Source organism: Ochlerotatus camptorhynchus, unplaced genomic scaffold (genome assembly GCF_037179485.1).
Source record: "Ochlerotatus camptorhynchus isolate MF236.1 unplaced genomic scaffold, CSIRO-AGI_Acam_v1.1 ptg000523l, whole genome shotgun sequence".
NCBI classification, from domain to species: Eukaryota; Metazoa; Arthropoda; class Insecta; order Diptera; family Culicidae; genus Ochlerotatus; species Ochlerotatus camptorhynchus.
In genome coordinates this window covers 227111-241887 of record NW_027041007.1, presented here as the reverse complement: position 1 = coordinate 241887, position 14777 = coordinate 227111, and the positions used below count along the sequence as shown (strand labels likewise).

General features: G+C 39.0%; 1 protein-coding gene across 1 annotated transcript; it reads right to left on the bottom strand.

Annotated features, from left to right (window-relative positions):
* Positions 1-13246: 13246 nt before the first annotated feature.
* LOC135712953 (uncharacterized) lies at positions 13247-14120 on the bottom strand. Its single transcript, XM_065236052.1, has 2 exons — positions 13557-14120; positions 13247-13480 (listed from the first exon to the last, which is right to left on the bottom strand). The coding sequence occupies exons 1-2, from the start codon at positions 14118-14120 to the stop codon at positions 13247-13249; spliced, it is 798 nt and encodes a 265-aa protein (XP_065092124.1).
* Between the last annotated feature and the right edge of the window lie 657 nt (positions 14121-14777).

The following is a 14777-nucleotide window of genomic DNA, read 5'->3' as shown; positions in this document are numbered from 1 at the left end:
TGACTTTGTGGGGCCCTGGTCAACACTCCGAAGGGATGCACTTCAATCATGTCGAAAATCTCATGTTATATTTATGACCACAAAAATAAACAAATGCAGCAAAATCAGCGTCATGTGCACTGTATAAATGATAATTTTATCCTTTTTGGCAAGTAATATTACACCTTATTTTCAACACGATTGAAGTGCATCCACTTTGATGCGATATCAAAATGAATTTTTTGCTGTACATTAGAATAGATTCCTTGCGATGAAGGCAAGAATGACAACTGTATCAAAACCGAATACTTCATCATTTCTCAATAGTGGTGGAGTAATACGACATGTACTAAACTAAGGACACGGGATATACTACAATAGATCAAATTACTGGTCGCAGTAAGGATATGTCCCGAACAGAGGGGAAAAAAGTAGGTACTTAGAAGGTTGGGTTTACTAATTTGTTGCAAAGCTTTAGTGTGACAATTTCATAACTAGAAAAAGTTTTGGAGAGGATAGGTAGATAGTTTCGCTAGAGTACGGCAGTGTGAAAATCGAATAAAAGTTGAAATTGAGCGAAGGGCCATTAATACGACAGTACTAGTCAAACGCACACTCCTCTACCTAACCCATGCATTAATTGATAAACTAACTTTTAAATTAGTGACAGATGATCTAAGCTGTCGGTTTGTTGGCCAAGACGATTGAATTAAATAAAAAAAATGAAATTTCATACATTTTGAACAAACAAAAACCATATTTATAGTTTTTAAACTATTAAAAGGGTTGGCAACACTGTATCAAAACTCTTTTTTCTATATTGATTGGGCAGTTATATTCTGAAAAAAAAATGCAAAATAATAGGTCTGAAGATGGATTTCACTTATTTTGGAAAATGCCGCCAAAAATCACTTTCTTGAAATGTTTTATCCTTTTCTTCCAATATTCTTTATCACAGAAATATTACTTTGAACTTTTGATGTTGATTAATCTTATGCTAAAAACGACTGAGGAGCATGATTGTCGTATCAAATTAAATATTGTTTCAAATATATTTTCTAAAATCCCTTAATTGTTTACATTTGTAAAAAAACCTCAATTTGGCAACACTGTATTTTCTACTAGAATTTTATGTTTTCTTGCTAATAGTTGTTTATACAACAACTAGTTAAATGAAGATTTTATCAGTACGTATTACTGAAAAAATTGAGATTTGCAACGATATACATTCAACATTCTTTTGTATTTTTGATTTTTTTTATTTCTATCAGTATAGAACATTTTTTGATTAGCTGCATATGGACGTCCGGAATAACGCAAATTCATAGAATTGTGTTGAGTAAACTGCTTTACAAGCAAAACTAGTAATATAAAGGTTATATAGACTGTTATAGGACATGTGTTTCGCTTGGGGTCTATGCGTATAAGCAAAACTTTCTAATCCAGAAGGTTATGAATTATTACTTTCAAAAATTTTCAAACTCTCGGTTGGTAGATGAGAAGCTAGACAATACTCAGAAGCGTTAGTAAAAGTTACTTTTGCGCACTATTAATTTAGTTAGGAAAAGTTGGCCGCATGACGAAAAAACAGGTATTATGATGCGGAATTGCAAAATATAAATCAATAAAAATAGCAGGCGAGATAAACGGGGGCCTCCCTTAGCTCAGTCGGTAAAGGCACAGCTACAAAGCAAGACCATGCTGGAGGTGGCTGGGTTCGATTCCCGGTCCGGTCTAGGAATTTTTCGGGTTGGAAAATTTCTCGATTTCCCTGGGCATAGAAGTATGATTGGACTTGCCACACAATAATACTAATGTCAAAATGGTACAGGCATCGAAAGCTCTCAATTAATAACTGTGGAAGTGCATCTAGAACACTAAGTTGAGAGCACGCAATAAGCTAATATGCGATATGCAATAAGCTTGAAATGCGAAGAAGAGGCGAGATAAACTAGTTCATTTATTTAGAAGAGTGGGCGAAAAGAAACTCTCTGCAAACATTTTTTTTGGGCACTTCAGGCATGCTTCGAGAACTTTAATTTTATTTTATTTTCTTTATCTGAATTTTGGTGTCTTAATGCATTCTAATTGGGAAAAATCCTATTTCAGTATGATTGAGTTACACAATTAGACGTAAAACTCTCAAATATTTTCGATAAACTAACATGAAAAACAATACCAAACAAGACACATCGTATGAAACAAACACAACTTACGAACACAGGTAGTTCCATCAACTTCAGGGAAACTGCTGAAACTTTTAAGAAATTGTTGGATCTTCAGAGATATTCAGAGAGCTGAAGAAAATTCTTCATAGAAATTCAGCAAACTTGAGGAAAATTGTGGAAAATTTAGAGCAGTTCCAAAAATCTCAGAAAAGAATAGGTCTAGAGATTATCATGGTAGCTCAAAGATCTTACGGCTGTTATAATAACTGAAGGGACGACCAGATTTTTGGGTTAGTTTAAAAACCTTGAATGTCAGCAACATTTTGAGAAACTTCAAGAAGTTCAAGGAATTTCAGGAAAGTCCATAAATGTCATCTAGACATATTTTGTGAATTTCAAAGAAGGTCAGCGATTTTCAGGGAAGTTTAATGAGCTTGACGGCATTTCCATTTATTTTACGGCAGTACCAATAACTTCAGGGGAATTTCAGGAACTTCTGGATGGCTTTGAAAACCAGGGCAGCTCAATTGAAGTTAATTAAATTACAGGAACTATACAGATGTTCCAAGAAACTTAGGGAATTTACGAAAACATCAGCAAAGTGCCAACATTTTCAAAGAAGATCAAGATGTTTAAGCAGTTTAATTATTTTCAGAAATGTTCCAAGTATTAAGAGCGTTTTCATTAATTAATTGTAGGAACTTTCATGAAGTTCCAATTCATTATGGAACATTCTGTAAATTTCAGCGATAGTCTGAACATTTCTGCAAATATTTGTGGTCTTCAGGGAAGTTCAATGAATGTTAAGAATTTTTTTTCGAAAGTTAATGAAGTTCCGAAAACTATACAAAAGATTTTTTTAATTCCTTTATTTGTTTTCCGTACTGAGTACCAATGCTACCGACGCCAAGGAGACAGCTCCCACTCCTGGACCCTGCCTATCGACCCATCAACTCATGGACCGGGGCCCAACGGGTTTACTTCCCTTCTGAAGGAAGGTGTGATCTGAGATTTTATGCCTCAGAAAATCGCGGTGGCGTCGACTGGGATCGAACCCAGGCCCTTTGGCGTGAGAGACAATTACGCTTACCAGTACACCACCAGCGTCGCTAAAGCCCCACGTTGCCGAAAGCATTTCCAGGCGATGGTGTGTTATAATGAAATTCTACTTTACACTACAATTGTGTTGCTCCTCTCGTCAAGACCAACGTAGTCATTTCAGAGAGAAAGCAGTAGGGTGGTGTTGTGTGCTGTGCCATCATCAGCATTGTTGACGGCTACTTCCGCTTTGAGTTGTTACATTCAAATTGTTTTTTTTTTTACTATTATGATTTTCAGAGCTGTTTGGAAATTCTAGGGTCCCACATCAAATTGCATCACGGAAAAGTCGCTGTTGAAAATTACCTATTGGGTATTTTATCTTGAAAGTTTGGGTAGAAGTAGTTTAAAGTGTATTGTTGATGCTGTATGCAGCGTTGCCAATATTCCAGATTTATCTGGATTTTCCAGATTTTCGGTCATCCGGCCAGATACACAAACAGATCACGTATATTTCCAGATTTTTGAAATATGTTCCAGATTTTCCCAGATTTTTCAAGCATGTTGCTTCAAAAATATAATTGCAATTGATTTACACTCTAATCAAAAAATAAAAACTGCTTCTTTAAAGATTAAAGGCCATCAACGTTGGAAAATATTACAACATCGTACATGGAATTGCTACAACATGTTTGCCCATTAACAGTTTGCAGAATCATTAAAAATGGAGCCATTTTCTAAAGATTATTCGCTGAAAAAAATCTTCAAATTTTTAAAAATAGTGGGCATAAATGTTTGTTTAGTTGGATTTTTTTTATTTTCTATATTGAAAAAAAAAATCAAAATTTCAATATGGAGGAATTTTTATATTTTTTTAATCTTGAGAAATCGAAAACTGCTCTGGATTGAAAACAATAAATTCAGCCTTGGAAAATTAGCAAGGCTTTTGAATCTAAACAGCCACCTTTGAAGTGTGTTTGTGACATTTTCGTGGATATTTCATAAAGAAAATTTGTAAGGCATCTGATAATTTTTAGCATTTTTTTAAGTACCTGTGAATATTGAGTTACAGCAGTCTGAATTTCTTTAGAATTCTGAATTGCCCTAGAATTTCAGAATTTTAAGGTAATGTTGAAAATAGTTTACAGTGAAGTGTGAGGCAAATTCTTTGTGAAACCAATGGAGAATTTTTAGATCCATCTTTGTAAGCTTCATGGTCGTGTGGTGTCACCCGGCCTTCAGGTGTATTGTGAGTGTCACGACGAAGTGAGGGTTTGATTCCCGCTCCAACCAGTCGAACTTTTCGCAACCTGAAAATTTCCCTACTGGTCTACTGGGTGTGGTGTGTTGTCAGTTTTCTAGTGTAAAGTTTTCAGTCTGTGCAACCTCTGGTTGAAGACAGTGTCAGTTGTATTTTTTAAACTCTGATGACAATTGCATGGAGATATTGTGAAGAATGGAAATAGAATTCGGAAGAGAAATCAAAGAAAGTTCTTATGATGAAACTTAAGGAGTATGCTGATACGAATCGTGAGAATAATTTCAATGGAGTTCTGTTCAATGCTACTATGGAGATTAATTTTTATAAAATTTAAAGAAATTTAATCGGAATTATGCCAAAAGAACATCTGGCAATTTCTGGGAGACTTTAAATGCCATTTTGGCAAAGTATTTGAGTACTTAGCAAATACTGAAAAGGATTTCAAAAACAATTCTGACCTTACCTACAAAGCAGCTCAAAGGGAATTATCGGATGCATAGCATAGTGTGACGGTCATTCTGAAGCGTGTGCCAAGGAAATTATTAAGAATATTTTAATGGAATTTCATAGAGAAAGATGAAAACAAAATTATGCCAATTCTTGGAAATTATTGCTAGTTTGAGGGAGTTGTGGAATCCGAGAGTGATTTATAATAGATAACAAGAGAACTCTTAGAATCAGGGTGCCTTCCATTCATTTTGACGAAAAACATGTTTTATGAAATTATGGAATAATAAGATATTATGATATTAATTTGTATGTGTAAAAAACAAGAAAATATTGTAAAGTTTATGTTTGACACACAACACATGCAAATTTAGCTTTAACAGAGTCACAATGAGCGATTTTCTGATCGCCTCTTCGCGAAGAGTGAAGAGCGAAGAGTGGGTTAGGTAAATGACAAAATCGCTTATTGCGACGCTAATGTAGCAAAATTGGCAGGTATTATGCGTCAGACACAAACTTCACAATATTTTCTTGTTGCTTACACAAACAAAATATTATCATATAATCCTATTATTCCATAATTCCATAAAACATTTTCTTAGCCAAAATGAATGGAAGGCACCCTGCTTAGAATGTTACTGAAAACGTTAGGATATTATCAAGATTATTTTAGGGGAATCTGGAAAAGAAGTATGATGGAATTCTAGGAAATATATAAATTCCACTTCAAGACTTTCATTTTAGTTATAATAAAATAAAATTATTCGTAATGGTAGTTAAGGTAAACTGTGTGTGAATACCACGATGTTACGCTTTGATTTCCACTTCAGCCTGGTAAATATTACTTGAAAATAAAATGCCTATGATGTCAAGAATTAAATTGTAAGTCTGATCAACATGAGGGTGGTAGAATTATTTGGAACTATTAAAATCTTTAAGACATATTATGGTACTCCTTCAAAAAGTAAGCATTACATCGACTTTTAGTTTAAAAAATCCATCCCATTGCTTTTCATTCTTAAAAACAAATACAGTTTAAAAAGCAATTCTAAAAATATTTTTTTCAGTATTTTACTAATTTTTGTAAATACTAATTTTTGGATATTCAAACTTTTTGGGCACACTGTGTCAATACCTTTCCTAACTGTTGGACGATTTAATCAATGCTAACAAGTTGTTTGTTTTATATAAATTATTTGAACATGTAATTCATAAACACTCTGGTGATCATACTGACCGATTTTTACGGGAGATTGGCACATCACTTTGATTTCAATAGCATTATGTTAAAAAAACAGGATTTTTGGAGCCTTCCAGATTTTATATTTCAACTGGTCCAGATTTTTATGAAAATGACCTGGCAACGCTGGCTGTATGTTTATCGCTGTCAGTTTTTTGAAAGTTGGAAAAAATGGCGTCACCCGAAAAACAACGTCGCGAATTGATTTTGCGCAAGCAGAAAGGAGAAATGCGGTCAAAATGAATGTTCTATTAGTGATCAGGATCACAAGCGTGTCGTGAAAGCGTTTAAGCGGAATCCCAATGCTTCGGTCAGGGATGTGGCCAAAAAGTTGAATCTATCCAAGTCTTTCGTTCAGAGAGCCAAGGACCGAGAGGGACTGCATACGTACAAAGTGTAGAAGGCTCCAAATCGAGACGAACGGCAAAATACGGTGGGAAAGTCACGGGCCCGGAAGCTGTACACCCAGATGCTGACGAAGCCTCATTGCCTCATCATGGATGTTGAGACTTACGTCAAGGCTGACTTGCGGCAACTTCCGGGGCTACTGTTCTTCACCACCCAGCACAAGTTTGATGTTCCGGAGGAAGTAAGGATGCAGAAACTTTCAAAGTTTGCCAAGAAATACATGATTTGACAAGAAATCTGCTCATGTGGCAAACGGAGTGCGCCGTTCGTGACTAACGGGACTGTAAACGGGAAGATCTACCTCAAGGAGGGTCTACAAAAGCGTCTTCTTCCTATGTTGAAGCAACACGAGGATCCTACGATTTTCTGGTCGGATGTAGCTTCGTGCCACTATTCAAATGTTGTCCTGGAGTGGTCAGAAGTCAACGGGGTCACTTGCGTACCCAAGAACATGAACCCCCAACGCACCAGAACTAAGGCCCATCGAAAAATACTTGGTTTTTGGGTTATATTTTTTTGAAGTTATCATGTATCAATACTCTTATGCGACTAGACTACCTTGCGTCTTCATCGATACATAGCTAACATAGTAACATAATCTATACTTATTTTGCAAATTGGTTATTGGAAATTTGCAAGATTTGCAGTAAAATATACATTATTGATGTCTCTAATGACTACAAAGTAAGCATTTTCGAGGGAAACTGAGACTACCCATTAAATGAGAAGGGCAAATTTTGGCATTTTCAAACTCTGATTTATACCTGGGACGGGACTTGACAATCGTGTAGCGATTTCGAGCCAATTTGCTGTCAAATTCTAGCCAGTTTCTGATTGATCGATTTGACAGTAGCAATTGTGGAATAAAAAGGACAGAGGGATCACATCAATCTGGCTGGCAGTGGAGTTGGAATCAATGATGACTTCAGTGGCGTTGTTAATTGTTAATATTTGCGAAAGGAAAGTTGAAAAATTGAGTGCACTGCGTGTTTTAAGCGATGGATATTGTTGTTTGTTTATAGTTGATTTTTATTGTATTGAGCCAACATGATGTAGGGTGTTTGATCTAATATTCGTCCTACTAAGCACAACCCGTACTTTACCTCTCTTTTCTGAAGGAGTTTAAACATAAAAACGTAATATTTCTGTCGAAGATGACATTTAAATTAATTCACCTTTCCATACGTACCGTTGGATATGATAAAGAGTCACAAATTGTTGAGATATTGTTTAAAATATAATACTGCTTCTTGATTCTAAATTCGTTCTACGAGTTTCAATTCCGTCCCAGTGCATTGAACCGCCATTAGATTTTCTTCGTCCTACGGATAAACGTAGAAAAAAGGGGATTCGCTAGGAGCGCTTCTTTTATTTTGAGAACAATGAGCGTAAATATTCAGACAATGCGCTCTAACAGGATTTATGTTGTAGCTAATGATGCGTCCAGCTCAAACCTTTGTAGGGGTAAGAGGTGGGACCATCATCATCATCATGAACTAACGCATCGGAACAAACTTATTATTGATTTGTACACAGTGAAATCATTGATATTATTGATCTTTTCTGATCGATACAACGGAAATGGGCGATTATGACGAAGTAGCGCTCTACCCTACAAGCTGCTAAATTGCGGCAAAAACTCCGAATAAATTCCAAATTAAAATAGAAAAAAAAAATATTTTAAATTCCTGGCATCATTGGTCAGCTCCGTCAAATCCCACGCACATTAAGAAGAGTGAGAAGCTCGATTTATCCCAGCATAACATCTTGTTCCGTTCAATTAGCTAATTTTCAGTAAACCGTTTATAGTAGTCTACATTTGACTACGGCAAAAATAATTACTCACTCTTGAGTATTTTCTACCCATAATTAAATTCAATTGACTCAAATTTGAGAATATCTCATATACTCACTAGTAGCTTATTGAACGATAGTCATTAGAAAATCGAATCTCTCGTCCGTTTTTGTCAACAACAAAAAGTAAGAGTTGGATGCAAAACTTAACATTACCCAAAATTAAGTAAAAAGAAATTAAATTTAGAGTAATTTTTTCTCTGTGTGCGATTTAAGGGGGTAGAATTTTCACCGCAATGGGCATTTTACCCCCATTCTTCTATAGTTACACCACACCGATACGGCTTTGAAGGTATTCAATTTTCACGGAAAATCACTTCCCCCTCCCGCTAGATGCCAGCGCCTTATGCGAATGCCATTTTCGACACCTACATATAGCTTACAGCGTGTTTGTATGTCAGTCAGTCAGTCACTCTGTATCCTCCGTCGTCCCCGTTCGTTCCTTAAGGATCCCACACACGCACGCAGCTCACGGAGCAACAGCTGCTGCTGCTGTCTGACTAGAGTTGAGACTTGATTCCCTCTTGGGAGCTATCTCAGACAGAAAAGGGCAAAACGTCGTCGGTCGCCAGCAGTGTCGGGGCAGATTTTCGGCTTGATTCCATTAAAGTGTTGGTTGATGTTGGCGTGGGTGGTTAGGATTCGGGCGATGATCACATTACCGTGACGTGTGTTGTCGAAGTTCTACTTGATACGAAGCGTTGGCGGTGGTGGTGGTGGTGGTGATACGATAATAGATTTATTTATCCTTTCGATGATAGTATCGTTTGGCTTGGCTTTCTTTAGCTTTGACGGTGGGTTCGACGTGGAGTGAGATGGGTCCTTTGGTGGTCTGGTTGTATAGCTTGTTCGAAATGACTAGTCGTGTTGAAAAGGTTAACTAGGAAGGTGTCTAACAAAAGGTGATTGAATTTCATGCCTATGCTTACAGTGGATTAATCAATGGGTGTGAAATTGATCCTCGATAAAATCCTTGATACATTTAAAACTGTTTTTGTCACATCTCATATATCTCGTGGAGTGCTGTGGGGCTATGGGTTACTTATGTTAGTATTTTTAGTATTTGCTCCTTTTGCTAGCATCGACCTTATCTGAATAAATTCATGATATCAATCCTTGTCAAAGCCTTTGAGCATATAATCAGCACATTCATCAAAAGCGTGTAATTAAAACATGGTAACTGTTACATGCCAATTATTTGTATCTACTCTAAATGTCAATTTCAATCATAGAACGAGGACGTCTCATTTGTCGACAGTTCATGACAGCTCCGTTTCTGCTCCTCCCGGCTTTAACTTTGCATGCGTGTTCAGCGTTCGTTCGTGCATCCAGTAGGACCAACAAACATCGACGAGGAAAAGTATGAAATTTATGTACGTATCCATATGAACATGATTTCGATTTCACCGGCAAAAACGTGCTTGTAAAACGATACGGCTCGTTGTGCATGTAAACACCAGATTGAAGCACGAAACTGATTACAATGCAAACGATGGCAACAAACCGACCAAGGACCATGGACCACCCGCCCGCCACTCCAGCACTGTCCAAACTGCTACCAGCACTAGCTAAGGCTCCAGATTTTCATTGAATCCTTTCGAAATTGCACCCCTGTAGAATGCCTTGCTTGGGTGCATCGTATGCATGGGAGCCACTGAGAACTCACTTGCGGTTTGTTCTCCATCAAGAGCGGAAAAGTCGATCTCGCACGGCGGCGGGTGGAGAAGGGATTCCGGTTTGGGGTTGCATAATGCAGTGTTTGCACGGAAGGGAACACCCCTTGGGCAGCGTATGTGGATTGAGAATTTTGCCGTCAATGTCAAAGGGGAGTGATTCGGTCCGTTTGAAGGCCGGACAATGCTGGTTTTCGCCCTTTTCTTTGCGGATCGCAAATTTTGCTCGCTGTGATTTCATACCGCTTATAACAGTCAATGTTTTAATAATGGGCTTCTTTCTTGGATGGATTCCTTTAAATAACATTATTCAATGCGTTACACATACGATTTCCATTAGATTACTTTAATATCAATTATTAAAAGTCTTCTCTGTCCATATTATAGCTTGAACCAGCTTTGGCCGATGCTCAAATTATTGGTTGTGGTTGAGAATCATATAAAATAATAAGATGACTAGTACCAATTGTAAAAAGGTTACCGAAGTCAGAAATCCTGATTCAACCGGATGATCTCCAATAAAGCATACTCAGTTAAAATTTGTTCACCACGAATTACTTATACCTCATAAATGGTGTAACGGAGAAAAGTGATTATGATGTCAGTTTGGAGGGATTTTAACCTTTTTTTATAATATCATTTAGCCTATACAAAGGCTCAATTGCGTTAGCTTTGCGAAGCCGCAATTTAATGTATAATAGCATTATTTCTTATGACTAAAGTTAGTAGTTGCTGAGGACTTGCTGACGAGCCATTGAGAAAAATTCATTGAAGGCTGTTCGCGCCCGTCGACGGAAATCTTTCGGACACACGAGAAAAGTACGTTTTTACACAACGAAAATACACTTTATTACGCGATCACTAAATTACATTTATTACGGTAAAGGACGGAACGAACGAAGTGTCTTCCGTGACGCTTTATTATAACTGATATGTTTGCTCCTATCAATTGCCACACAGCTGACTCAATCAGTAGCGATCGGTCGTCAGCTGTATGTATATAAGGAGCAAGAACGGCTCGACGGGTGAGATTCTCTCTCGTACTTAATCTTAATTAGGGATGCACATGCAAAATCTGTGGCATCGATATTTCTTTTCTTCTTGCTCTAACATATGCCGGCCGCCTTGAAATACCTAATTTCAATCATCTATCTTACTCTAACATTAACTAACATTAACATCTAACAACTACATACAAATAACCACAAAACAATCGATCTTCTCTGCTGCTACCGGTGCTATATACCTTCGCTGACACAAATTTGCTACTACTGTTGGCCTATATTTGGATCAGCTGTTCTCGGATTCGATGGTATACATTGCTGCATTGCTGTTTTTCGTTGGTGCTACTGGACTTGGTTGTTGTTTCTTGCAGAAGGGAGGCTCCTTCTAGTTTAATTTCCTCAGTGACATCGTCGATCAGAAGTGAGTTGAGTATAGAACAGTGGAACAGAAATGGAGTATCCAGGTGTAGTAATAGTGAAACCGGAACAACATACCTGGCAAACTGCTGAAGTGGTGACAATGCAGGAGCAGCAGTTGTGCGTTGGCTGATACCACAGGAGTGGAACTTCGGATCAGAAAGTGGCTCCACTTGCCATTTGCGAACACTAGCGCACCTAGCGGTAGAAGGCATCTTCTGCCTGCAGTTAAGATAGGCAGCATGCTATTATAGTGTGAGTGCACATAGAAAGCCCGTGTGGAACGCTACCACAACACATCGGTTGTTGAGCAGAAAAACGAAACACTTTTTGATTCACCGATTTGTTTGCACTTCCCCTTCTGTTCTGTGCTGATACCTTCATTCTGTTCGATAACGACGGTTTCTGAACTGGATTCCTGGTGATATTCACGACGACTTTCGACGATCACAACTGATTGCTGGTTTCTTTACAGGTTCACATTCGATGTTTGATGCTGCATGTTTTGGACTGGCTCTGAACCTTGTTGACGATGTCGTACGATTTCGACTGGTGGTGGAATGGATGCCATCGGACGTGTACTCGTGACGGGACGGACATGGAATTGCGACGAGTGATTATCGTCGGAAATGGTGGTTGGTTTTTCGATGTATGTCGATGGTGATGCAGACTGCAGATGCAGGCCAAGTCGCTGAAAAAGATGAGAGGGTGCTTTTTTACCTTTACAAACATATAAACTAACGACTTGCCTGGAACGGAGGCCTCCGTGGCCTCCGCGGGTGCCCGTTGGCACCGGTGAAACTGTCCGTACTGACGATTCGGTTGCTTCTACGTTGACTTGGGAACTGCCGATGCATTAACGGTGCTGCTGCTACTTGTTGTGAACGCTGTGCAAACTGGCCATGCTTGCTGACATCCACTGGTAGTGCAACGAGGACGAAGCGCGCACTTCTCCCTCTGGGCGATGCAGATGCAGTTTACCTCAAATAGTCAAACGTAGTTTACGAATGAGTAACGGTACGGACGAGGCGCTGAGCGCTGGCGTAAGACGCTGCTGAATGCACTTCATGCTTGCATGGATGGACATTCACATGCAATTGACCACCACCGAAACTATACAGACCTCGACTGACAGGGTACTGACTGCCTCGATTTACTATCGGCTGAGACTGTTTCGGGAGACCGAAACAAAGGGCGAATCGTGACTGGTGTGTTAACTGGTGTGCGGAGGTCTTTCAACCTCCGCCGTTGGAGGAGTGCTAGTTCTCCCCGTTATGTGCATTGACGTTATCTCAAATAGGTAGTACGCAAATCTTTGAGATTGCTCTGCGGTAGCTACCGTCCGTTGTTTTGACGGTCACGACTCGAACATTCCCATCACGACCTGCGTAGACCTCTGTCACACGCCCCAGTAGCCTCTTCAGTGGTGGCTGATTCTCCTCCTTCAGGACCACCATGGTTCCAACTACCACGTTGTTTCTTCTCACTGTCCACTTGGTCCGATTGTGGAGGTCTGACAAGTACACACACTTAGAAATACCTAATTTTACACGTGACGGAATCCATATTTGACATAAAGGATGAGACGTAAACAAACATGTCATGTAAAATTAAGTGCTCCGAGACTGAAAAGTTCAGTACTCGACGAAAAGTACGTTTGATTGAGCTGAGCTTTGCGTCTATTACGACTCAATTTTATGTCAAAAATGACGCTCGTACATGTCAGTCTCAGAGCACCTAAATTTACATGAATTTTTTTAAGTGTGCAGATGTGACGATTTCTTCCACAGTTGCTGCGTGAACCGCTGCGCTTTCTGCCAGGCTGACAGACGATTTTCAGGAATCCCATTCAGATCGGGTTCCGGTATTGCCGTAAGAAGCCGCTGATTCAAGAAATGACAGGGAGTCAAGACTTCGTAGTCGTCCGGGTCGTTACTGAGAGATGTGAGTGGTCGTGAATTCAACACTGCTTCTACCTGGGTCAGGATTGTCTGCATCTCGTCGTACAGGAGAGTGTGCATGCCAATTGTTCGTTTGAAGAGCAGCTTGAACTATTAGAACGATTACTGATTCCCACAGTCCACCGAAGTTTGGCGAACGCGCTGGAATAAACCGGAACTGAATTTGGTCTTCAGCTGAACTTCTGATGATGGATGCCTGAAATTGTTGGTTGTCGAACAGGCGACGTAATTCGTCCAACTTTCGTCTCGTACCTACGAAGTTTCTTCCGTTGTTGTACATTATGATCTCCGGCTTGCCTCGCCGGGAAGAGAAACGCTTCAGAGTCGCAATAAATCCTTGAGCGGACAAGTCTGCCGCTAGTTCCAGGTGAACGGCCTTGGTTACTAGACAGACGTAGACGGCAACGAAGATTTTCACCGGGCAATTGCGCCGGTACGGATACGACTCTTGGAACGGGCCACAGTAATCCACACCTACACGCTGGACTGGTGGACACGGGGTGACTCTTTCGGGGGGAAGATCCGCCATGAACTGGTCCTGAATCTTGGGCTTCACTCTGAAACATGGGTCACACTCGTGGATGACCTTTCGCACTAAGTTCCGGGCGTTTGTTGGCCAGAACCGCTCTCTAACGGACGAAACCATGAGCTGTTGTCCACCATGCAACATCTTTCGATGGCAGGGCTGGTAGTGGGTATGTGATGTAATAGTAGTGACTTTAGTGACTAAAATAACGAAAATAGTGACCAAATAGTGACTTTTAAACAATTAAAAAGTGACCAATAGTGACATTTATTGATCGGAAAGATATTGTTCCATTATTCCGATATTTTTCATGCTTTTTAAAATAAAACAAATGATTTAAAGATCACATCAATTTGCTATAAAAAAAATAAGCATGTATTGAATAAGCAAGAGCCTAGTCCAATTCTAAACTCCATTTTCTCACACGAATTTGTTATTAGATCGCGAAATTGAGGCACAGAGAAAAATGTTCAAAGTACCGATTTTAGACAATTTTTTACAATTTTAGGATAGTATTTTTTGAGAATCTAGGATATATATAAAGCGATGCATTTAACAACATGAAGAACTGCAGTCCAGAATTAAATGTATAAAGATCTAAGTTAGCCATGATTATATTAATAAAAGATCCTTCTCTTCTTTGTAGTCGCTATAACTGACTGGTCGTTTTTTACTTTGCTCCATTCATCCCAAGAATGGAATCGTATGTAACACCTCAAACATAGAAAAAGAACTCTGCACAGTTTGAAAAAGTAGTGTAAATTTCTGTTCAGTATGATGCACATAAATGGAGCGTCACCT